This window comes from Hyla sarda, chromosome 1 (genome assembly GCF_029499605.1).
Source record: "Hyla sarda isolate aHylSar1 chromosome 1, aHylSar1.hap1, whole genome shotgun sequence".
Lineage (NCBI taxonomy): Eukaryota > Metazoa > Chordata > Amphibia > Anura > Hylidae > Hyla > Hyla sarda.
In genome coordinates this window covers 516,848,545-516,875,841 of record NC_079189.1, presented here as the reverse complement: position 1 = coordinate 516,875,841, position 27,297 = coordinate 516,848,545, and the positions used below count along the sequence as shown (strand labels likewise).

Here is a 27,297-nt window from a genome sequence, read left to right as displayed (position 1 = left end):
TATGAACATAATATAACATAATAATAAGCCAGTTGGGCTATATACAACATTAAGCACAGTGATACAGGGCTTTTAAATAAATTTTTGGTTACCTTAATATATATTATTTCATTAGTAAAATAACAGTTAAAGTGGTACTCCGCTGCTCAGCCTTTGGAACAAACAGTTCCGGACACTGGTGCCGGCGGCGGGAATTCCTGATGTCATAGCCCCGCTCCCTCATGGTGTCACTTCCCGCCCTCTCAATGCAAGTCTATGGGAGGGGGCGTGACAGCGGGTACAGCCTATTCATGCACACATTCACACAACTTGTGACATCATCACAACAAAGCATAGCTTATAGAAATAAATAAATAAATAAAACCTATGCTTTGTTACAATGCAGCTAAGAATATTAATTAAAACCATATGGAATACATGTGATTTGTCATTCCCTCTCTAGCCTTTATGTTGCAATTTAAGAAGGATACTACAAAAATGAGAAATGATGTAGCACTGCCAGACACTGCCAATCCATCATTGATACGGTTCTATGTTTATGACATCTTGCATTTCATTTTCCTGTTTCAGTGAGTTCGCTGAGCAGTTTGAGATTCGCCTAGTGGGAGCGAGTGGAGGAGCGATTCTGGGCCAGAACATTGTGTCAGTCATTACAATAGCTAAAAGTGACTCACCAAATGGAGCCGTGAGGTTCCTCAACCAGAGTGGCATAACAATTCCTAACCCTAATGTAACCACCGCCATATCATTGATGTTGGAAAGAATCAGAGGACACACGGGAGAGGCTCAGGTACTTTATAGAAACTGCAACTTCTCACCAATGTATACATTATATAGACAAAGATGAAAACACATACAATGTTAAGTTAACTACGGATGCCATTGGTGGATGTTCACAATCTGGAACACCCATAAAGAAGGAAGAGGCCTGCAGATCTCGGTGGAGTGTTCTTGGAGTATTGTCCGATTGAATTATTGAGATATCTCTTTAATCTGTAACTAAACAATGATATATTATGATGTGCATGGGTGTGTAAATTAATATATATATATATATATATATATATATATATATATATAGATGCAAATCATAAAATGTTGCAGTATCTTGTAATACCTTTTTTATTGCACTAACAGCATTTTGTAGAGACAAGCTTTCGGGATTCCTCCCTTTATCAAGTCCAAAGCAATTGCTTTGGACTTGATAAAGGGAGGAATCCCGAAAGCTTGTCTCTGCAAAATGCTGTTAGTCCAATAAAAAAGGTATTACAAGATACTGCAACATTTTATGATTTGCATCTGCATCACTGGACTAATACGGCTACTCAAATTTACTATATATATATATATATATATATATATATATATATATATATATTAACATGAGAGCACAACCTATTTGTCCTGGTACACAAAATAAATATGTTTTACAGTGAGCCCCATGGACATAGGCAACAATAGACAATACCTTTGTCCCACTGTCATGAATGGGAAAGGTGTCTATGCGTACACTGACCTGTGAAGAGGTAATTCCACAGTCATTCATTACATATCTTGTTCCAGCAGCCTCCTCCATATCATCACAGACAGAACAGTAATTTCTCAACTTAGTTTTAGGCTTAGTGGTGAGAATGAAAATTGCAAGATTTCAGGATTACTTTATAAAATAGATTGGTGTTTTTCAGTGTATCTCCAGCTGTTGCAAAACTACATCTCACAGCATGCCCAAACAGCCAAAGGGTGGAGCGACCGCTGGGTGGGGGGCACAATCATTCTCCACCGGGCTGCATGGAATTGTCCCAGGTGTACTGCAATGGGAGACTGATGTGTGGGAGGGAGAAAAGTGACCTCACACTTACAAACAAAACATCCTGGGACTTGTAGTTGCAAGGAGGGAACTCCAACCAGAAAAAGCCATTTCACAAAAAGACTCACAACACAGCCTTTTAGCACCAAGACAAGCACGGAGCTTTCCTAAGCATGTCATTACTGTCTGACAGGTACTGTAAGTACTAAAATCACCTTATGGTGGATAACCCCTTTAAACAATAGATCATTTTCTGATGGTGCCTTCAATGTAGTGTAATGTAATGTAGTGTGCTCTACATTCAAATAGTGAATTTCCAGCCTGTGACTGCAGGGTTTGGACAGGCCCCGTTGTTAGTATCTCTTCGTATAGTATACATAATAACACAATGGTTTTGTTTTTGTTATATTCATTGAGAGAGTATAAGAACTGGTACATGATGTATTTAACATAATAACACACTGTTTTGTTTTTTGCATTGTGTGAGTATAAGAACTAGTACATGATGTATTTAACATATGCTTTGAATACGACACACTGTGAAGGATGTAAGGTGCATGTTGTGCCAAGAACACCAACGGGAAGTGCATACCTCCTGAACAGTCTGGTCTCCTATTAATATACCCACTGCTCAGGAAGTCAGATCATTTACACTTCTCATCAACCATATAAGAGGAATGTCTCTTCCATGTCTGCCAGGAAGTATTTTCAGTACTGGTTCTATTTATCAGATGTAGTTCCTTTACCTGGAAATGAGCCTACAACACAAATAATTGGTTACCAGGTAGACATCAGTTTGGTTCTCATCTCTAAGGCTCCTTTCACACTATGAGCACTCATTCATTATTAAACATCCGTTTTCTATGTAAAAATGGATGTATAATAACGGATGAAATAACGGGTGCTAACGGCTGAATAAATATTCATCTGTTAAGACCCGTTATAACATCCCTCCTGTATGGCAGTTTTAACACCTCTGCCTACAGACTCCCACAGCCGGGACTACTATTACTCCCATCATGGAACATACTTCTATCCATTATGGGAGTAGTAGTTCCCCTGCGCTTCGTCAGACCGGTCTGACGAAGCACTTCGGCGCCAAACGGTCCATCACCAAGAGGATACCCCCGCGTCCTTGTCTACTCCCCCCTGCTTGTCTCCCGTGGTGATAATCCTGGAATAAAGTTTCACCTACAAAGAATACCTGGGTCGGTGTGGTGAGTTGCTCTGTTTCTCTATACCTTCTATGCTTATGCTTTGAATGGACTTTGCTGCACACGTAGAGCACCACTGAAATCCCTCCAGCAGTTGCAAGGGAAGACACAGTATACCGAGTACAGATCATATCCCTTCAGTGCTATTCAGCAGGTGGTGCCGAGTTTCTCTTTACTTGTATAATTTACAAATCTGTTTATCTTTCTGGCACCAGTTGATTTAATAGAAATATTTTATAATATTTTCCACCAGGTACCCCTTTAACCTTTATGTTCCAAATATACTGTTCATTTTAACTTGGATGTCAGAGGACAAAAATGTGAGATGCATCAGATTACTACATCAGATCACAACCAGGCCATTACATCAGTAATGATAATATCCAATACTCTGGAAACAATGCCAGATGGCACTCTGTTAAAAGACATGGGTTTAACACGTGTTTAGTGTCATATGTGATTATTTATGGCCTTCATTTTTTTCCTATTAAAAAAATAAATAAATAAAAAACAACCCAACTACAACATGCATAGGAGGAATCATCTTTAGTGGATTTCAATGTTGGTTCTGCATGATATGGATGCATTATCCAGTAAATAAAATATAACATATCTTTAAGATTTTTCCTTGGGTCCAGGGCACTGTGCATATGATAAGGGGTTACAATTAATATCATAATATAAACTCAATATAAAAGTGCAATATACATGAACAAAATAAATGACAAATTTACAAAAGCAGTAAAGAAAAAATAGCAATTTAGCTTTCTATAGAAATTCTATCACTGTGAGACCATGTTCACACCTTGGAATTTCCATGCGGAATTCAGCATTGGAATACTCCATGGAGATTCCACTACAGCAGAGTCCGGATGAATTCATCCGGATTCTGCTGCGCTGTACACACATTGGAATTTCTGTGCCAGATGTTTCTGGTGTGGAAATTCTGTGTTCTGTGTACGCAGAAAGAATGAACCTGTTCATTCTTCCTGCGGACGCCACATGGATTGCATTGTCGTGTGAACATAGCCTGAGGCTTTCTTGAAACCCAAATTTTTCACCTGAAAAAAAAAATTAAATAAAATAAAATTTCCCAAAATAGTGTGTAGTGGTATATCCATTTTTATGTGGCATTTTCCTCATGTGATTCTTTCATCATGTGACTCAAGGATTTCTATTGAATAATTGGATTGCATTGTCGTGTGAACATAGCCTGAGGCTTTCTTGAAACCCAAATTTTTCACCTGAAAAAAAAAATTAAATAAAATAAAATTTCCCAAAATAGTGTGTAGTGGTATATCCATTTTTATGTGGCATTTTCCTCATGTGATTCTTTCATCATGTGACTCAAGGATTTCTATTGAATAATTGGGAAAGGGGAGAGGGGGGGAGGGGGGGGGGACACATTAATGTACACATATGTTTTTTCTGATGTTGTTTTCAAAACTTTTACTGATCCTAAAAACCCCCATGAAGGGTGGAAAAACACCAAACAAGAACACACCATGGAGATATGGCATTTCATACTTGTATCTCCCATTTGCAGTACGTTTGAACCAGATGTAAATATTTAGAGTGAGCGGTATATGCAAAAACCACTCACCTTGCCAGGTTGCATTAGGCATGCAGCAACCTGGATTATCTCGGTGTGGAAGTAATGGTGCAGCCGTCCAGAGATGTCGAGGAAGTGGCACCTCACTCGATAGTAGATAATCAGGATAGGAGGGGAAACAAAACTCTGGATCCTCGGCGCCACACGTTGCAATAAACTTCAGAAGTCACTGGTACAGTTAAGTTTCTTTATTCACCTATGTCAGACGCGTCTCGAGGTTTAGGATACCTCTTTCTCAATGACCTTGCTGCTTATACAGACAATATAAAATAACAGTTTTATATAATAAAAGATGGACGCCTTAAACGGTGTCAGGTGGTACTTAAGATCTGTCATAGACATGCGCTGATATAGCGCTGCTAGCTGACGTGTGTGGGCTCCCACGTCAGTAGTTCATTCATAAAAAATACTCTATCATAGTAAAACATACGATAATATTAAAAGATACTTTTAGTTTCAATTTCCAAGTGACTACCTACTCCTAGTTCCTAGAATCCAAGAGCAGCTTCTCTATATAAGGCGTTTAAGGCGTCCATCTTTTATTATATAAAACTGTTATTTTATATTGTCTGTATAAGCACCAAGGTCATTGAGAAAGAGGTATCCTAAACCTCGAAACGCGTCTGACATAGGTGAATAAAGAAACTTTTAACTGTACCAGTGACTTCTGAAGTTTATTGCAACGGGTGGTGCCGAGGATCCGGAGTTTTTTTTTCCTCCTATCCTGATTATTTTATTTTTGAAAAGGCTTCAAAAGAAGCGATCTGATTGGTTGCTATGGGCAACTCAGCAACTCCTCCTCTGGACAGGTTTTGATAAATCTCCCCCACTGTTCTTTTTCCATTGGAGATTAGCATTCTGTATAATGACTTCCAAGGGAGTTTGTGGTGGGTTCATGTTCATACACACATGAACATATATATATATATATATATATATATATATATATATATATATATATATTCACCCGCAGTGTAGCATGCTGTGGGAAATTATCTTAACTACAAAAATAATGAAATATACCTATTGCCAAGTAATAGGAAAATGCTAAACCAAGGTAAACTACATCTCCCAGTATGATCTAAGTTGTGGTAAGGGCATGCTGGGAATGGTTGTTTCACTAATCATAACTGCAGAACTTACAAGTGACTAAAGCTCTGATGGGACACAGTCAGGCAGTATACACAATGGCATACTTTACTATTGTAAACCCCACAGGTTCTGTTGGGTTGTGCGCCAGATTCTGTCTGTGCCAGAATATGCGCCAGAATTGAAAAAAAACCTGACCAACTCTCCATTTTACTTAGAAAGCCTGAAAAAGGAGCATGGCTGTCTGGGAAAGCGGGCGTGTGTCCCCCGACATTTTCACAAAACCCAACATATTTACTAAGGTTTCCACAGTACATGTGGTGAATTTAAAGGGGTAGTCCGGTGAAAACCATTTTTCTTTTAAAACAACTGGTGGCAGAAAGATAAACATATTTGTAAATTACTTCTATTAAAAAAAATCTTAATCCTTCCAGTACTTATTAGCTACTGAATGCTACAGAGGAAATTCCTTTCTTTTTGGAACACTGATGACATCACGAACACAGTGCTCTCTGCTGACATCTGTCCATTTTAGCAACCATGCATAGCAGATGCATAGCAGATGTATAGCAGATGTATAGCAGATGTTTGCTAAGGGCAGCATGGTGGCTCAGTGGTTAGCATTGCTGCCTTGCAGTGCTGGGGACTAGGGTTCAAATCCCACTAAGGACAACAACAACAACAATAAATAAAGCATTATTATAATAACGTCAGCAGAGAGAACTGTGCTCGTGATGTCATCAGAGAGCATTCCAAAAAGAAAAGAATTTCCTCTGTATTATTCAGCAGCTAATAAGTACAGTAAGGATTAAGATTTTTTTAATAGAAGTAATTTACAAATATGTTTAACTTTCTGCCACCAGTTGATTTAAAAGAAAAAAGGAAAAGGAGGAAAACCAGACAGATCAGAGCATGTGTAAAAAAAAAAAAAAAGAAAAATGCAGGGGAAAGTGCAAAATGTAGGGGAACATTAGTGAATACTGTGGAAAAAATTGTAGGGAATTAAAACCCACAAAGGAAACTAAACTCAATTCTAAATCTAAATCAGGGCCAATGATGTTTGTGACTCATAGGTGACATCTTCTCTGTATTCTTTTTCTTCTTCTTCTGGTTTAGACCACCAGGACATCATTGGCTCCTCACTTTTTCAACAGATCCTTATCCACTATATGAAACCAATAATTATTATAACTCTGCCAGACACTGTGGCCCTTGACTGTAACCCTGCTATACACTGTACCCTATTACTATATTACGGCTAGGACTCCACTGAGATTTTGCCCTGCGATTTTAGTGGCATAAAAATGCCAGAAAAAACATCAGAAAAACTGCCACAGTTTTTCCCTGCGTTTTAGCGTTTTTTTCCTGTCATTTTTACCTTTGTGTGGAATTTGCAGTTTTTGGCCCCTTTTGCGTTTTTTTCACAAAATAGTTGGGAACCAAAAAAAAAAGACACAGTAGGGATGTAAAAATGTATTTAACTAAATGTTTATTTTTTTTTACAAAATTTTAATAAATGTTTTTTTTTTTATTTTTAAAACGAGTTTTATTAGAAAGTCATAGAAATAGTACACAATACCAAAACGGTTGTACATGAGGTATACATAAGTTGTCTATATCAAGAACAAATAACAGAAAATGCAGCTCAATAATCTAATATAAGAAGATAGACAATCTCATAGTAACTGAAGAGAGTGCTGGCTGCAAGCTATAACCCTCACAGTGGAAACCGTCTAACAGTATTGAACATAAGGGATAAAAAGATCCAGAAACAGATATAGAGGAAACAGGAAGGAGTGGGAGCAGGAGAATAGAGACAAGAGGGAGAAATAAAAAGAAGGGGGGGGGGGGAGGGGGGTATACATTTTTTTTATAAAGTGTGTGTGTTTAACTTTTTTTTTTTTTTTTTTCACATTATTTATGTAGTACTACTACTCCCAGCATGGAACAAGACTGTTCCATGATGAGAGTAGTAGTACCTGTTCTATAGACATATCGGCCCGGGTGTCAGTCTGACACCCAATGCAATCGTCCATAATATAGCAGGGTTGTGGCTCTATACAGCGCTCACATCTCTGCACTATTCACATCACTGGCCGTTCATATTTTCCACCCAGAGCTGTGATTGGCCAGATGGTTTCAGCCAATGACAGCTCTGAGGAAAAGATGAATGAATGAGTGGCCGGCCCGGAGTACAGTGCAGAGCAGGGATGCGAGCGATGTATACAGCCGCTTCCATCTCTGCTATAGACAGGACGGTCACAGCAGGTGTCAGTAGTGGCACCCGCTGTGATGTGTCCTTTAGCAGGCACTACTACTCCCAACATGGTGCACACTCTGCTCCATGCTGGGAGCTGTAGTACCTGCATTAATAGACAGATCACAGTGAGTGTAACTTCTGACACCTGCTGCGATCTGTCTATTAATGCAGGTACTACAGCTCCCAGCATGGGGCAGAGTGCACTCCATGTTGGTAGTAGTAGTACTTGTAGTTAAGGAAAGATCACTACGGGTATCACTCCTGACACCCGCTGGGATCCTCCTGTATAATGTATGAATGCAGCGGCCGGTGCTCTCCTATGGTCCCCTGCACGCCGTATATATATACACATTCTGATTTCTCACAGAGAGCTGTGATTGGCTGGAACCATCTGACCAATCACAGCTCTCTGCGGGAAATATGAATATGTGTATATATACGTCAGTGCAGGGGACCAGAGAAGAGCGGCCGCCGCATCTATACATTATACAAGAGGATCACAATGGGCGATCTGTCAATAAGTACAGGTAACTACTACTCCCATCATGGAACAGTGTGTTCCATGCTGGGAGTAGTAGTACTTCTTAAAAAATGTAAAAAAAAAAAAAAGTGAAAAACACACACACACACACTACATTTTTATTATTGTCGGCTACATTTTTAGTGCTTTACCCGCTCACATAAATTGATCCCTGTTTTATAATTAATAAGCATTTCGTAATAAAAAAGATACATTTCGTTAGGTACAATTTTTTCCATCACTACTGTATCTTTTTTTTTTTTTTTTTTATGGTACCCTACGAAATTTTTGGATCGCTAAAGTCCAAAAAAGAATAAAAACGCCTGCAAAAACGCAAAATTTAAAACCAACATGGCTTTTTTCTTGGCAATTTTGCTCTCCCATAGACTTCTATGGGAGGAAAACGCCACGATTTCAGGGCAAAAAACGCCAAACTAGGTTTTGGCAGGCGTTTTGAAAATCCCGAAATTGCTGAAAAACGCCAAAAGGATAAAAAAAACGCCAAACTGAAAAACTCCAAGTGAATCTGGCATTTTGCAGTTTACCATTGACTTGCAGCTAACATCTGGATGCGTCGTTTTTTCACTGAAAAAACAAACGCCGTGCGGGAAAATTGGCATTTTTGACGGTGTTTTTGCAAAAAAAGCCTCAGTGGAGTTCCAGCCTACCACACACTTTGGCCCTATATACAACTCTGCTACAAACTGTGCCCCCTAAATATATTACTACTGCCACACACTATTTTCTTCATAGTTAAAGCATACCTGTCAGATCCTACAAAAAATAAAACTGTTATATGTTACCTCATGATCATGTACATGTAATTTGTATGTCTCTCACTGATATTTCACAAAAAAATTGCATATTACAGCTGCCCAATGTCTTTTCCATCTTGTCAAAGGGAATGGGTGTGTCCATCTATTACCTGCACTGTGATGACTCCTCCCCCCTCACTCTGCTGACTCACTGCTCTCGGAAGCCTGACAGCACTTCTCTGTAACCCTTTCCTCTCTGGTTTTATTCTGTACACACACACACACACACACACAATGATTATTGGAGATTGCCTGTACTCTACCACCAAAGACAATATGCTGAGGGTATAGCTTACATCTTCCTAAATTAGTGCAAAGGTTTAGTGCTAAAAGTACAGTTTTTTTTACTTTTTAGATATTTTCTCTTTGTCATTCATGTGTGTCATCTTTTGTTAGTCCTTTAATGCTGGGACTTCTACTTTTAGAATAGTTGGAGGTACAGTGTTTGGATAACTCTTTTCTGCAGCAGTGTTGTCTTCAGCTGTGTGCCTACAGCTTTTGCAAAACTGAAACTCCCAGCGTGCCCATATATATTATGACTGTCGAGGCATGCTTAGAGTTGTAGTTTTACAACAGCTGGAGGCACATGTTTGGTAAAACTCTGTGGTAAAGCAGTATTGCTGCAATCTGTTTTCCTCCTGCAGCCTTGTCAATCAGCCATCTCGTGTCCATGACCCTTGGACACACTCATGCTGCTGTGGGACTCATCAGTGTCCCAGGAGGTATGTGAAACATTTTTTAAGAAGTATATTAGAAAAACTATTGTTTTGCCAAGATGTACAACATATAAAAAGTTTTTATATCTGACAATGATCATTTAAGCTGAACTACACCCCCTCCGGAATAATAAAGGGGTGCAGAGCTTATACAAGGGGGAGCTAATTTCCCCCCCTGTAGCGACACGACTGATTGAAAATTTGTATTACTCATTCTCACCTTTGCATATGCATGTCTATAAAAGCAGGTTTACTATCTGTATCAGAAGTTCAAATTTGCATCAAAGCTCTGCAAGGGGAGCATTGTCACACAGTCCATTCATGATTGAAAAACTGACCTGGATGGTCTGTTGCACAACAGACACCAATAAATCCTGAGGGATCCCATTGACTTTAATTGGGTCCATCTGATTTCTGCCTGGTGTCTGTTTATTAGCAGGATTTAAAAAAAATAAAAAAAACAACACAAATAGAGAGACATAGCTGCACATCCACCTTTTTTATTTTGATATACTTGCTTCTCAGCATAATTTAAAAAACTAACAGGTTGTTAGTATACGTTTTGATTAAAAAGTACAAGCCCACTCGGCACTTCAAGGCCACCTAGTCAGAGTGGTCCCTACCACTGGCGCAGCACCGGGTGGCGACTACTGCCTCCGAGACACCATGCCCACAGGGGAAACGACCCAGTGGCCAGGCAGCCCCACTGCTGCACGACCAAGTCCTTGGCTCTGGGCCGCGCCAAACCACAGACAAAGCATCACATAAACAATGGCCGCCACAGAGCACCACACCAGTGTAAATACCTACCATGTGCTCCCTACCAGAGGGCTGTGAGTATGTTAGGAGGAAACCCATATGCATTCTCCTGCTAATTAATAATGCCTTGGTGGGAGAGACTACAAATGTACAACACAAATAGAGAAACATAGCCGCACATCCACCGTTTGCATTTTGATCTACTAGATTCTCAGTATAGTTTAAAAAAATAACAGGTAGTTAGCATACATTTTGATCAAAGAGTACAAGCCCACTCACCATGCCAAGGCCACCTAGTCAGAGTGGGTCCCTAACCTAATGCCGGGCGGCGGCTACTGCCTCAGACACCATGCCCACAGGGGAAAGACCTAGTGGCCATGCAGCCCCACTGCTGCCTGACCAAGCCTCTGGCTCTGGGCTGCACCACCCCTTTGTCTGCAGGGTGGTGTGGCCCAGAGCCAGGGGCTTGGTCGGGCAGCAGTGGGGCTCCCTGGCCACTGGGTCATTCCCTTGGGGGCTTGGTGTGTCGGAGGCAGTGGTCACCACCCGGTGCTAGGTGTTAGGTTAGGGACCCACTCTAAATAGGTGGCCTTGACGTGGCGAGTGGGCTTGTACTTTTTGATTAAAATGTATACTAACAACCTGTTAGTTTTTTAATTTATGCTGAGAAGCAAATAGATCAAAATAAAAATTGTGGATGTGCCGCTGTGTTTCTGTTTCTCTGTTTTTTTTTGGTTTTTTTTTAATCCTCTTCCAATACTTTTTTGCCTGCTTATACCCACTATTTAAACAGATTCTGTGAATGTCATACCAACGTAGATGTGAACCAGGTATAGAATATCCCCAGTCAGACATGCTGGGCATAGTATTTTCTATATGGCTGCTAATGATTACATTACCAACAAACATAAGGCGTAGGGCTCACAATTTCAGCTTATTTATAGTTGTTCCTTATTAAGTCATCCCAGAAGTGTCAAAAGCATTTAACATAGTGTCACGATTTCTTATAAGTGCTAAATACTTGTTATGTGAAAAAAAAGCAACATACTTAGCAAAAAAAATTTAAAATAAAACATTGGCGATTATCTCTTATTTACCTATTTATTTTTTTAATGTTAAGGCTGTGTTCCCACGGTGTAAAATATTTAGCAAAATACATCATTTATAGGAATCAAATCTGTCTGTATTTTTTATCTAATAATGTGCACAATGAAAGTCTATGGAAAAGGGGATGTCAGTGCATGCAGTGTTTAAAAAACACACCCGTAATTTCAATGTTATGGTTGAAAATGCAAGTGTAAATTAAAATATACCACTACAATTAAGGCTCCTTTCACACATTACTGTTGCTCCGTTTTAAAGACCTGTTACAATGTCCCGTTTAGAAAACCCTTAAAAATGGCCATTAAAAAATCCCATTCAAGTCTATGGGATTTTTTGATTATCCATTCTCACCTGTTATAGCCTGTTATGACAAACGGACATTACTTGTGAGGGGAGAAAAAAATGTCACATGCACAAATTTTTCTCACTTTACAAATAACATCTGTTGGTCATAACGGGCTATAACGGGCTATAACGAGTGAGAACAGATAATAAAAAAAATCCCATAGGCTTGAATGGGATTTTTTAACAGACGTTTTTAAGGGTTTTCTAAATGGGACATTGTAACGTGTCTTTAAAACGGAGCAACAGTTTAGTGTGAAAGGAACCTTATACTATGTGAACATAGCCTTAATTTAAGAAAGGTTCTTTGAGGCCATTGATGCATATGGGGGAGATTTATCAAAACCTGTCCAGAGGAAAAGTTGCCCAGTTGCCCCTAGCAACCAATCAGATCGCTTCTTTCATTTCTAACAAGGCCTCTGCAAAATGAAAGAAGGGAACTGATTGATTGCTATAGGCAACTGGACAACTTCTTCTTTGCACAGGTTTTGATAAATCACCCCTCCCCCATAATGTATGAGATGCCTACCAGCTACTTGTTTTCCTCGATGCTTGCTCTTTGTCTGCTTTTCACTTACACAGATCACAGCTCTGCTATAATGGAGCTTAAAGGGGTACTCCAGTGGGAAACACTTTTTTTTTTAAATCAACTGGTGCCAGAAAGTTAAACAGATTTGTAAATTACTTCTATTAAAAAACTTTAACCCTTCCAGTACTTATTGGCTTCTGTATGCTCCACAGGAAGTTATTTATTTATTTTTTTTTCTGTCGGACCATAGTGCTCTCTGCTGATACCTCTGTCCATGTCAGGAACTACCCAGAGCAGGAATAAATCCCCATAGCAAACCTATCCTGCTCTGGACAGTTCCTGACATGGACAGAGGTGTCAGCAGAGAGCACTGTGGTCCGACTGAAAAGAAATTCAAAAAGAAAAGAACTTCTTGTGGCTCATATGGCAGCTGATACTGTAAGCACTGGAGGGATTACGATTTTTTAATTAAAGTAATTTACAAATCTGTTTAACTTTCTGGAGCCAATTGATATAAAAAAAAATATAGTTTTCCACTGGAGTACCCCTTTAAAGAGGTTATCCAGGATTAGAAAAACAGAGCAGATTTTTTTCCAAAAACAGCACCACCCCTCTCCTCAGGTTGTGTGTAGTGTTACAACTTTGCTCCATTTACTGTAATGGAACTGAGCTACAACACCACACACAACCTGAGGACAGGTGTGGTGCTGCTTTTGGAAGAAATCAGCTTGGTTATTGTAATCCTGGATCCTTTAACCCCTTAGGCTAGGTTCAGACTACGGAATTTCCGCCTGCAATTTTGCTTTGAGATTGCAGGCGGAAATTAGGCTTTCTAAAATGTATAGTGTAGTGAATGATTTTCCGTTCACAAATTCACACTTCGGCATTTGTGAAGCGGAAAATCCGCTTTGAAAATCTGCTTTGAAAATCCGCTTAGAAATTTTCGCCTGAAGGAAGGCAGTGCTCTTTCTTCAGGCGGAAATCCGCGCGGAACACATTGCAGTCTATTGGAGACTGCAGTGTCCGCGCGGTCCTAGCACTGACTGATTTAGCCAGCGCTGGCCGCACTCGGAATCTCCGGGCGGAAATTTTCTGCCTGGAGATTCCGTAGTCTGAACCTAGCCTTAAGGATGCAGTGCCTACCCATATGGTCCCGTTCCCGAGTCCTTAACCCCTTAAGGACTCAGCCCATTTTGGCCTTAAGGACTCAGACAATTAAATTTTTACGTTTTCATTTTTTCCTCCTCGCCTTCTAAAAATCATAACTCTTTTATATTTTCATCCACAGACTAGTATGAGGGCTTGTTTTTTGCGCGACCAGTTGTCCTTCGTCTTCACGCCGTACAATTTATGGTAAAAATGACATGTGTTCTTTATTCTGAGGGTCAATACGATTAAAATGATACCCATTATTATATACTTTTATATTATTGTTGCGCTTAAAAAAAATCACAAACTTTTTAACCAAATTAGTACGTTTATAATCCCTTCATTTTGATGACCTATAACTTTTTTATTTTTCCGTATAAGCGGCGGTATGGGGGCTAATTTTTTGCGCCATGATCTGTACTTTTTTTGATAACATATTTGCATATAAAAAACTTTTAATACATTTTTTATAATTTTTTTTAATAAAATGTATTAAAAAAGTAGTAATTAAAAAAGTAGTATTTTTGGACTTTTTTTTTTTTCGTTCACGCCGTTAACCGTACGGGATCATTAACATTTTATTTTAATAGTTCGGACATTTACGCACACGGCGATACCAAATATGTCTATAAAAAAAAATTTTTACGCTTTTTGAAGGTAAAATAGGAAAAAACTGACGTTTTACTTTTTTATTGGGGGAGGGGATTTTTCACTTTTTTTTTACTTTTACTTTTAATTTTTTTTTTATTTTTTTTTACACTTGAATAGTCCCCATAGGGGACTATTCATAGCAATACCATGATTGCTAATACTGATCTGTTCTATGTATAGGACATAGAACAGATCAGTATTATCGGTCATCTTCTGCTCTGGTCTGCTCGATCACAGACCAGAGCAGGAGATTCCGGGAGCCGCACGGAGGAAGGAGAGGGGACCTCCGTGCGGCATTATGAATGATCGGATCCCCGCAGCAGCGCTGCGGGCGATCCGATCATTCATTCAAATCGCGCACTGCCGCAGATGCCGGGATCTGTATTGATCCCGGCACCTGAGGGGTTAATGGCGGACGCCCGCGAGATCGCGGGCGTCGGCCATCAGCAGCCAGGATCAGCCGCGCATGACACGGGCATCGCTCCGATGCCCGCGGTTATGCTTAGGACGTAAATGTACGTCCTGGTGCGTTAAGTACCACCGCATCAGGACGTACATTTACGTCCTGCGTCCTTAAGGGGTTAAGGACTGAGGGTGTACAGGTATGCCCTGCGTTTCTCCGTTCCCTGCTGCTCGCCGGGCAGGGACCAGACCGGGATGCCTGCTGAGATCGTTCAGCAGGCATCCCGGCATATCGCCAAGGGGGTCCTAAGGTCAATTCAGACCGCCGATTTGCTGCGATTCCGTTCCCCGACACTCGCCGGGTGGGGATTGGAGCCAGATACCTGCTGAAATCATTCAGCAGGCATCCCGGAACAGTGCCAAGGAGGATCCCCATATTGGAGATTCCCGTATTGACCCCCAGAATGTCCCCCCACTCTGGGTGTTAGCGGGAAAATCGTTTGGGGCCTTTTGCACCCATTACTAGATAAAGGTTACCACCTTTACGTGGATAACTTTTATACTAGTATCCCTCTCCTCCAGATCCACGGTCGCTTGTGGGAGAGTCCGGAAGAATCAAAGAGGCCTTTTGCCCCCTCCCCTACACGCTCCTATCCCCCAGGGTGAGTCCCGTGCCTTTTCCCATGAAACCTGTTGCTGGTCAGGTATAAGGACAAGAGGGATGTCCTTATGCTCACCACAATTCATGGAAATGGCAGCACCCCCTGTCCCTGTGCGAGGTACCACGGGACCGGTCCTGAAGCCTGATTGTATTCTGGACTACAATCAGTATATGGGGGGAGTTGATCTTTCTGATCAAGTCCTCAAGCCATATGATGCCATGCGGAAAACACGGACATGGTACAAAAAAGTTACGGTCCACTTTGTACAGGTTGCCATGTATAACTCTTTTTTATTGTTCCAGCACACTGGCAACACAGGGACATTCCTGCAGTTTCAACAGGAAGTTCTAAAGGCCTTCATCTTTGGTGACCACTAAAGAGCGGGTCAGAACACCTCTGGAACTGTGGTTCCGCCGTATCGTCCCCGGCCAACACTTTCCAGAGGAGGTCCCCCTCACTGGAAATGCAGAGTGTGTCACAGGAGCGGGATTCGTAAGGACACTACCACTCAGTGTGACACTTGCCCCAATCATCCGGGCCTCTGCATTAAAAACTGCTTCAGGGAGTATCACACTTCCATGGAGCACTACATTTTTAATCCTTTTCCCTAATTTTAATTCCCCAGATATATACTCCAATGTACCAGTCCAGAGTACATTGTCTTCCAAATTTTAAACAAAACCTCTTTCCCAATACCACTGATAATATCTTTTTTTTGTCCCCCAAAAAATGGGTCATGGGACACAGAGTAAACAGCATTGCAGTTGCCTCAAATGCGCAGCACTCTCTCCCCACCTGAGCGGGATGCGCATTTGAGGTAACAGGTTAGGGATGGCCACACACATCACAATCCCAGAATGATGATTCAGAGCATAGGGTTTGGGGCGGGCATCATTTTTACTTTCGGCTATACTCTGGGTCATCATTCTGGGAAAATGATTGGCATATCAGTATCAAAAATCCCACAGTTTCTCTTTCTCTCTTGAGCCATGTTGTGAGCCCCCAGAGCACTTTATGTAAACATATGAAGTATTTCCATACTCAAGAGAAATAGGGCTACACATTTTGGGGATCTTTTTCTCCTTATACTACTTTTAAAAATGAAAAAAAAAATGGAGCTACAAGAACATGTTAGTGTAAAAAATACAGACTTTGATTTTTCTCCTCCACTTTGCTGCTATTCTTGTGAAACACCTAAAGGGTTAATAAACTTTCTGAATGTCATTTTGAATACTTTGAGTAGTGTAGTTTCTATAACGGGGTCAATTATGGGGTATTTCTCACAAAAAGGCCCCTCAGATCCACTTCAGTCTTAACTAGTCCCTGAAAAATTCAGATTTTGAAATTTTCGTGAACATTTTGAAAATTGCTGCTATAATTTGAAGCCCTCTAATGTCTTCAAAAAGTAAAAACATGTCAACTTTCTGATGCCAACATAAAGTAGACATATTGTATTTGTGAATCAATATAAAATGTATTTGTAGTATCCATTTTCCTTACAAGCAGAGAGTTTCAAAGTTAGAAAAATGCTAAATATTCTAGATTTTCATTAAATTTACCAATATGTTAAAGTAGAATACATCACGAAAAAACTATCTCGGAATCAGAATAAAATGTAAAAGCATCTCAGAGTTATTAATGCATAAAGTGACAGTGGCCAGAATTGCAAAAAAAAAAAAGGGCTCAGTCCTTAAGGTGAAAAGAGTCCTTGAAGGGGTTATCCAGGGAAAAACTTTTTTATATATATATCAACTGGCTCCAGAAAGTTAAACAGATTTGTAAATTACTTCTATTAAAAAATCTTAATCCTTTCAGCACTTATGACCTTCTGAAGTTAAGGTTGTTCTTTTCTGTCTAATGACACCTGTCTCGGGAAACGCCCAGTTTAGAAGCAAATCCCCATAGCAAACCTCTTCTAAACTGGGCGTTTCCCAAGACAGGTGTCATCAGAGACAGGGCCACAAGCAGGGGGGTACAGACAGTACTCCAGTAAGGGGCCCTGTCACCCAGGGGGGCCCGGGCCCTTGCTGCACCCCCCTGCAGCAGCCCCAGCACAGAATACTGCTGTTTAAGCAGCAGCCTCCTGCTTTCATTGACTGCTGCAAAATACTTCCTGCCATCTGTCCTCTCCTCCCTGGATAAGGCTCTTATAGAGGACAGCAGCACAATGGAGCGATAACTGCCGAACATCGGGCTTGGTGATGTCATTACCATGTGATCAGTCACATGGGTGGGAGGAGCCGGACTACTATGCAATGAAGGCCCAGGAAGAAGTTCCTGTATAGGGGAATGTGTATCATGTGAAGGTAACCTATACTACATACTCCCTCACAAATTACTATGTCTGTGTTTTCCAAACAGTGTGCCTCCAGCTGTTACAAAACTACAACTCCCAGTATGCCCAGAAAGCCAACGGCTGTCTGGGCATGCTGGGAGTTGTAGTTTTGCAACAGCTGGAGATACATTGTTTGGTAAACACTGCACTATATAATTCCCACACACTGCATTTAACACTCCCACCACATTTATTGATTTAAGAATCAATAAATAAATGTCCAAACTATTCCAATATAACGTTAATTATCCCACACGGTCAATGGCATAATTGTTAAAAAATACCAAAGACCACAATTGCAAATTTTGAGTAATTTCATATACCATAAAAAATAAATAAAAAGCGATTGAAAAGTCGCATCAAAACAAAAATGGTACCAGTAAAAACTACAGATCAAAGTGCAAAAGATGAGCCCTCACACATCCCAGAATATGGAAAAATACTAAAGTTATAGGGGTCAGAAGAGGATGATTTTAAGTATACTACTTTTCGTATAAACGGAAGCCCCCAAAAGTTGCAAAATGGCGTTTTTTTTTACTGTGTATTTCATGGTAGCATGATTGATGCCATTACAAAGTAAAATTGGTGGCACAAAAAGTAACAAGCCTCATATAGGTCTGAAAGTTGAAAATTAAAAGTATTATGGTTCTAATACACAAGTGGTATAAATATCATGGTCGCAGCTGTCACAATCATGACTGAGCCCCCTGTGACCGGCCACCACTGCTGCCACAATATCTGGCTGATCTGCCGGCGCCTGCAACTGTAAGGGTAAAACTCCAAAACAAATTACCTACACAAAACAAAAAAAGGGTCCACATATCGCTAAAAGTTCATTTTGTTAACACCAACCAAATTAAAAACATGTATATGAGGCATCAGGAGAAAACCACAAGTAATCACAGAGGCCACAACACACATGAAATTCAGAGATAATGGGGGAGATTTATCAAATCCTGTGCACAGGGAAAGTGGAACAGTTTCCCACAGCAACCAGATTGTTCCTTTTTTTTTTTTTTTTTTTAAAGGCATCTGAAAAATTAAAGAAGTGATCTACAACTGCTCCACTTTCCCTCTGCACAGGATCTGATAATTCTTCACCATTATCTCTGAATAAAGTGGCAGGGTGGGGGGGGATCAGTCGGGGGGAATAAAGTGGCAGGAGGGATCGGGGGGGCTAAAGTGGCAGGGGGATCGGGCGGGAATAAAGTGGCAGGGGGATCAGAGGGGGGGGAAGTGGCAGGGGGGATCAGAGGGGGGGATAAAGTGGCAGGGGGGATCAGAGGAGGGGATAAAGTGGCAGGGGGGATCAGAGGGGGGGATAAAGTGGCAGGGGGGATCAGAGGGGGGATAAAGTGGCAGGGTGATCAGAGGGGGGGATCAAGTTGCAGGGGGTGGGATCAGAGGGGGGGAATAAAGCGGCAGGGGGGATCAGAGAGTGGAGATAAAGTGGCATGGGGAGGATCAGGAGGGTGGCAAATAATATAGCACAGTGGGGAGTGGTTGAAATGGCACAGGAGGTTGATCAAGGGGGAGAATGCATGGGGGTAGCAGCCCAATTTGTAATGCTGATACTGGTATATTATACGTCATAGGATGCGCAATGCGATATGTGCTATTGTCGGTACTGTGAGGGGTGTCCAGAGGGCCCAGGCCTGAGCTGTGTAAGGGGCCCCAAAATTTCTGATGGCAGCCCTGATCAGAGAAGACTTAGACAAAAAAGAACAACCTTAACTTCAGAAGGTCATAAGTACTGAAAGGATTAAGATTTTTTAATAAAAGTAATTTACAAATCTGTTTAACTTTCTGGAGCCAGTTGATATATAAAAAAAAGTTTTTTCCTGGAATACCCCTTTAAGGGTTTAAGCTTCATTATAGCAGAGCTGTGATCTGTGACTATAGTGTAGCTTTAATGCTTACATATAAGATGAAGTAGTCTTAGACACAACCCTCTACCCTTCAGGTTCAGGCTGATGCACTCTCCTGCCAACTGCAGTTCTGTCGTATCAGATTGGCTGATGACATGAAGAGATAAGGCTTACAATATAAAGTACATACTACTTACTATACCACTGGTGAGAAAAAGGAGATTATCAGGACTCATATACAAAACAGAACTGTAATAGGTTATTCATAGAGAAACATGGGACTGTAAAATCAGAGGAATATACAGTATACATCAGTGTTCCTCAACTCATGGGTCATGACCCACGTGTTGAGTGGGTTAACAATCCCGTGTCCCCCTTTGCACATTCATAAGTGCCTCCCGCTGTGCTATCCACTTTTTTTTTATGTAAACAACTGGGGCCAGGCCTGGCTATAAATGCTTTTGATATGACAATGCAATACCAGATGCCCAGTGCAGCGGGGGATAAAAATGGAGAAGGAGTCCTGCAGTGTCTCAGTGTGCCTTTAGTGGAGAAGAGCTATGTTGGAGCAGATGAAAGGGGGAACAGCCCTAGAGCTAGAGAAGTGAGGAGCCAGTCTTCAGAGCCATATATATATATAAACAATATTTTTTTTTTCATCACTCCCCCCCAATCCTGACTTGCTGTCATAGTATGGCTTGGCTGCTTTATGTATAGTGGTAGCATGCTGCCTGTCCAAGAACTGCATGCACGCTGTACCTGGTATGCAGTATATTGCCTTGATTCTACCATTTGATTTTTGGTCATGTGGCTTGCACAAGAAAACTGAATAAATTGCATTACTCGCACAAGCCATACACTGAAAAACAGAAGTAAGGAGCAGACTAGCTGCAGAAGCCAGCAGCATTGACATTGTGACCCAGAATAATTATTTATTACTTACTGCAATCCTAGACCTATTGTTTGCTCCTGGTCAGTTGGCTCTTCCATTAGGCCCGTTACCAATCCTCTAAGACCTTGCCAGGGGGCAGTGGCGACGTCTGCCTAACAGGCAAATAAAGAGCGGTGACCACCAACCATCACTTCAAGATTGTGAAGCCTTTGCTACTTTAAGAGATCAGTGCTTTCTGGTAGTTACTGATGTGCTGTGCTGTGGGCAGGCACATCTGCTATGCACGCCCATGTTGTTAACTGTTGATGTCAGATGTGTCAAAATTTGGGGGTTGATACTTAATGACCAAGGACAAATGTGGGTCCTGAGGTTACACAAATTAAGAACCACTGGTAAACATAAAGAAAGCATATCAAACTGGATGGCTGTTGTGACATTTTACTACATCTTTGTATTAAGATTATTTACGGTCGATGATTCACATATTGGACTAGTGAAGTTGAAAGGTCTATTCTTTATATTAGCTTTATGATTTGCTATGACCAGAACCTTGCTATCAGGTTATTTTTTATTGAGTCCATGTATTCATAGGAAATCATTTTATTCTTCACCTAGTTGTGTTTTTTCTTTTTTTTTTCAGATTATGTGGCACATATTAGGACCAAACTCTAAAGCCATCTTGACCTCTGGTAACGAGGACTTTGGTGAACCTTTGAATGGATCTTTCCATTATAAAGATGGAGAAGATGGAGTAAGAATCATTACCCTAACTATTCTGCCTCACGGAGAAATTGAAGTCCAGAAAAAATTTATTATTGTATTAAGCGTTGCAAATGGGACTACCGAGATTGATCCAAAAGCTGGAAATGTGACTCTAACAGTAAGAAAGTATTAAATTAATATTTATATGTGAAAGCTGAGTGATGGTACATCCCCTTAACTCACGATTAATCTAAAGCTCTACCCCAAGACTCACCATTTAAGTTAAATGTTCCAATTTATCATTTAGGAGGGCATTTATGAACTCTCAGCCAGTTGACAGGCTCCCTTCCCAGGTCACAGGCTTGATGGATTTATGTAGAGACGAGAACACCCCATTATTGTGTTGCTGGAGGATGTAAGGGAAGCCTTTTTCCTATTGTCTTCCTATGGAGAGCTCAATAGTTAAATTGACCGACCAGTAGGACAGCATGCTGTAGTCATTTCTCAAATGTATACCTTATCATGGGTTCAACATTCAAGCATATTTAATCATAAGTCTTTTATTCAAAGCCCTATTAAAAGACATCAGTACAACAGGTTCTATTGTTACTTATATTAAGAATTTGCTAGAGTTTAAACATTAAAGGGGTGCTCCGGGGAATTTTAGAAAAATAAAAATGCCCCAAAGCCACCACAATACCTGTTCTGTGTCCCCTGTAGTTATCCATGCAATATTGCCAGCTCCTGTGCCCCCTGTTGTCTTTTGAATATTCTTTTTTCTTGCTTGCAGCCCAGACTGCAACTCCCAGCAGTCAGTGCAGTTCTGTGTAATGGCTTCCAGCCAATTGCTTTTGCTATCTGTGTGTATGCTGTGTTGTTGCAAACACACTGTACATGTCTTTTCTTTCAAACTATCCTTCCCCCCAGCAATAAATCATGATATTCTCTTAATGGCAGCAGTCAGTGATAAGATCTACAGCAGGAAAAGAGCAATGTTTTGTGCTGAGGAGATTGGGCTGCCGGCAAGATCCTCACACAGGGTGGGGACAGGAATGAAGGTTTGGCTGTGAAGCCAGAAATCACGTGTTGTTTGTCTTCCAGGAGGGTGGGGGCTAATCTCATTGAGGGGTTTACACAAAGACAAGGAGGATCTGAGAAGGACATCTTTCTCTCACTCCCTGCATGTAAGTGGCAGAGGAAAGAGGGGAACTGTTCTATATAGCTAATGAATAATATTTAGACAAACACATAGGTTGGTGAAAAGGAAAGGATGGGCTATGGGTTTAGTTCCCAGAATACCCCTTTAACCTAGATATTAATATAGACACTGCCCCCAAACATATATGAAGGTACAGAATCCAATAACATATAGTCCAAAGGGCTACAAAAGTCCTTCAATATCATATTTATATTATATAAAATCTAGAATTTATTAGAGCTTCTTAAAAGTATATTGGTGAGTAACATAAATAAAGGATTAAAACGCCAGTCCCTCTTGTCTCTGTCCTGGTAGTATGTATGTTATATATACCGTGAAGTAGTTATAAACTAATCAGACACAAGTGTGATTTAACGGCACAGACTAGCTGTAGATTAGTAGCAGATCTAAATATATATTTTATATATATATATATATATATATATATATATATATATATATATATATGTATAATGGAGAAGAGAACAGCACACTGTAGAAATATGGTGCAGTTGGTGCAAAGCAGTTTCTGGAACTTTGGTCAGAAGCCCACCATTTGTACAGCAAAAAAGGATCTCACTGCAGCACACAAATTAAAGTGTTAAAACTTGGTGATTTATTCCATAAAAAATGGGTGATTTCACAGCAAGAAGCAACGTTTCGATCAGGCTATCCCAGCAACTTCAATGGTGCAGGGTGGGTGCCAGTCGGTAACCCGTGGTCCAGGGTACAAAATACAGTAGATGAAATCCAACAGCACTCCAGAATGTATGGTGAAAAAATAAAGTGGTTTTATTCACCTATATGCAACGTTTCGACTGCCACTGCAGTCTTTCTCAAGCATGCTATATATATATTTTTTTATTGCAGTTAAATATTATTATATATCTTCCTAAACAAGAATTATTTTATCAACACATAGGCACATGTATATTTCAGTATTTCAGTATATATCTTCTGTAAATTCAGGAGATATATACTGAAATCTCCACCATTAATGTCTGACAAGACAAAGACCTGTTGTGCACCACAGGCTGTGGTTAAACCACTGTGGCCTTAGCCACTACCATATTTACTGAATTCCTATACTGACTAGTATGAATTAGCCTAGTACTGAATTAGAGACAGGGGACTGATGCTAAAATCTAAACTGCCGAACTCCTGGAGTTCTGCAGAATTCTGCACAAAAAATTCTATGATGTGAACAAACCACAAAGCAGATTTTAATAGAAGATGAGATGGACAGGAATGGATATATTTTATGCAAAAATCAAGGTTGCATTCACATTACATTTTTGTGGAGCATCATCAGTTATCACCAGGATTTGGGAAAAAGTGTTTCAGGCGTACCTGCAACACACTCATTGCTTTAAATAGCGCAAACTTAGTCTGCATTCAGTCTAATTTCAAATCTTACTCAATTACACTACTCAATTATTTGTGTATTTTAGTAGTGCACTATAGTGATAAAATTAAATATATGACATTAATCAATGATAATGGTGAAATAATTTACGACTTACTTATCTGCTATGTGTTGTTAACTGTTTATTGTTCATTATTAATCTTTACACTTTCTTATTTTAGATACAGAAATTTGGAGATCCAAATGGAATTGTACAGTTTGCAGCGGAGTCACTTCTAAAGAAGAACTATACAGAACCAGAAAACACTGAGGGCCCTTTAAATATAGCTCTTAGTATTAAAAGAATTCAGGGGACACTGGGAAACCTTACGGTACTAATGTATTTTCCTCTATATGTGTAAAGTAAACTATAAACAAAAAAGCTTATCGTTCAGCAGTAAAACGTGAAATCGCTGGTCTACGCTGCCCTCTACAAACCATATACCCGAGTAAGGCTTATTTCACACCTATTCCATACACATTTCTGTGGTATATGTTAGCAGCCCAGGAGTATGGGGTGCCGGTGTATACCACATATACTGTTTTTCAGTGGGATTCAAAAGCGTGGTTGACCACACTTTTTGTGTTCTTCACAAAAACAGCATGTGTTTGCAAATGTGATGAACATAGTCGCTTTTAGACTAATTTCAGCACATTCAAATGTATGGGTCCAGCGAGGTCATGCTGTGGTATACAGTTGCATCCTATTCTTCTGGGCTCCTGATGCATATCATGGAAATTTACCAAAAACCAATCACCTAGAGATCACTATTCTAGCACTCCTTCTCTGCTGACACCTCTGTCCGTGTAAGGAACTGTCCAGAGCATGAGCAAATCCCCATAGGAAATGTCTCTTGTTCTGGACAGTCCCTAACATGGACAGAGGTGGCAGCAGAGAGAACTGTGGTCAGACTTGAAAGAACTATATAACTTCCTTTGGAGCACACAGCAGCGGATAAGTACTGGAAGGATTAAGATTTTAAAATAGAAGTAATTCACAAATCAGTATAACTTTCTGGCATCAGTTGATTTGAAAACATTTTTCTTCCTACCAGAGTACTCCTTTAACCCGCATACAATGAATGACATGTTTTTTATTTTTGTAAGTTGCAGACTTATTGTTCTCACAAATCACTAGTGAGGGAACAGTTGTAACACAACCAAGGTGTCCCTCAAATGGTAGAAACTGCTATACTCCACTTGTGTCCTGCAATAAATGCATTTGTGTCATTCAAGGGCAAAAAAAGCAAGGCCTCTTATGCCTACATGAAATGGAATCCATACAACACACCTTTCATCGTATGATAAATAAGTAGACACACAAAAATCACTTTGTATTTACTTTAAAAAAAAAAAAAAAATATATATATATATATATATATATATATATATATATATATATATAGATAAAACATTATGTACTAAAATGGAACTTAATAAGTACAACTTATTTCAATTTCTCATATTGTTACATGAACCTAAAAATGACTGCCAGTGACTGGTTATGACTGGAAATATGCAAAGAGGCATAATCAAAAAGTTTGAAAAAATCTAAATCATCTAGACCCTCAAGGAGTTAAGGGAATTATCCCAAACTCATTTTTAAAGTGTAAGCATGGCCAAATAACCCCTTTGTCATTAATAAAACATTGCAAGACTTTTTGGAGTTTTCCATAACCTTGTTTTGATTATTGTTACAATAATATATAATTGTGGGTTTGAGCTTACTTTTTTATTTCTTCCCCCTGCTTTTTATTTTGACATGAAATTGTCTTTAATTTTCCATGAAAACAGGAATTGTCTGTTACTATAGAGATGAACGGTCTCAATGACTATTATGTATGGCTCGGAAATACTGTTCGCGGAGTGCACTCTGGCCATTAGTCAATAGGAGAAGAAGAAATATAGCGTTTTTGTAATAGAGAATGCAGTGGCGTTGCTAGGGTTGGTGTCACCTGGTGCGGTAGAAAATGGTGTCACCCCATACCTTCCCCCCCCTTAGTAAGTTTTTAGCCTGTTGTGACAGACACCACTGGTGTAGCGCATTGTGAGAAATTCCAGTATAATAATCAGATATACCAGTTGCCACAGAATGGGAAAGTGTTAAAGAAGTTTTCACCATTTAAATATACAGCTCCCAGAATTACTGATTGGCGCATGAGGTTTTAATCTGTACCTTCACCTGTGCACTTCCCTACTTATACCTCACTTCCCCTGCACTCCCTTGCCGGATCTTGTTGCCATTGTGCCAGTGAAAGCGTTTCCTTGTGTGTTCCTAGCCTGCGTTCCAGACCTCCTGCCGTTGCCCCTGACTACGATCCTTGCTGCCTGCCCTGACCTTCTGCTACGTCCGACCTTGCTCTTGTCTACTCCCTTGTACCGCGCTTATCTCAGCAGTCAGAGAGGTTGAGCCGTTGCCGGTGGATACGACCTGGTTGCTACCGCCGCTGCAAGACCATCCCGCTTTGCGGCGGGCTCTGGTGAATACCAGTAGCAACTTAGAACCGGTCCACCGACACGGTCCACGCCAATCCCTCTCTGGCACAGAGGATCCACCTCCAGCCAGCCGAATCGTGACACATATTTTCAAAAGTGTCAAGATGCCCATTCATAAAAATTTGCTCCACCCTTCTCACCCATCGTAGCGTCCATAATTCATACTCAAAATCTTTAAAAATTCTTCACATTTTTTATAAGCCCAAATCAGCGTTATATTCAAACAATTTTTAAGAGACATATTCGCTTGAAAATACTCCAAACTTCCCTATATATTTTACCATATGTCAAATTCCGTAGTGCTCCTCCCCTCCCTCAATCATGTGCCTCCATAAATTCCAATGCAGAATCCCTTTTTAAACTATTCTTAACTATAAATCAAAAAAGGATGCTACTACCCCATTTTTTAAGTTTTTCCAGATGCCTTGCCAAAAAATAGATTGGAAAGTTGGGGAGAGTCCGCCCCCCATCTTTTCTATGAGCTGCCAAGATAGAATATTTTAATCTTGGCCGTTTCCGTCCCCATAAAAAATTATTTAATAACTGATGAATCCTTTTAAACCAGAAATCTGGTATCCAGATAGGGGAGGCATTTATAATAAATAAAATTTGCAGCAGAATATTCATCTTAATCAGTGCTGATCGATCTGACATAGATAGGGGGATTTTCATCCCTATCCCAATTTTTTGCTAACAGCATCCATGAGAGGCTACAGATTTGGTTTAACATAGTCGGTTGGGTCCGATGTAACTTTTACTCCATTGGCCTA

General features: G+C 40.2%; 1 protein-coding gene across 3 annotated transcripts in view; it reads left to right on the top strand.

The window, feature by feature from the left end:
• ADGRV1 (adhesion G protein-coupled receptor V1) overlaps nucleotides 1-27,297 on the top strand; it is a 588,171-nt gene that overhangs the window by 266,019 nt on the left and 294,855 nt on the right. For all 3 annotated transcript variants that reach the window (XM_056538342.1, XM_056538334.1, XM_056538351.1), the window contains 3 exons: nucleotides 571-790; nucleotides 21,367-21,606; nucleotides 24,214-24,363. In XM_056538342.1, coding sequence (XP_056394317.1) covers nucleotides 571-790; nucleotides 21,367-21,606; nucleotides 24,214-24,363 — 610 coding nt within the window. The remainder of the gene's footprint in view (nucleotides 1-570; nucleotides 791-21,366; nucleotides 21,607-24,213; nucleotides 24,364-27,297) is intronic.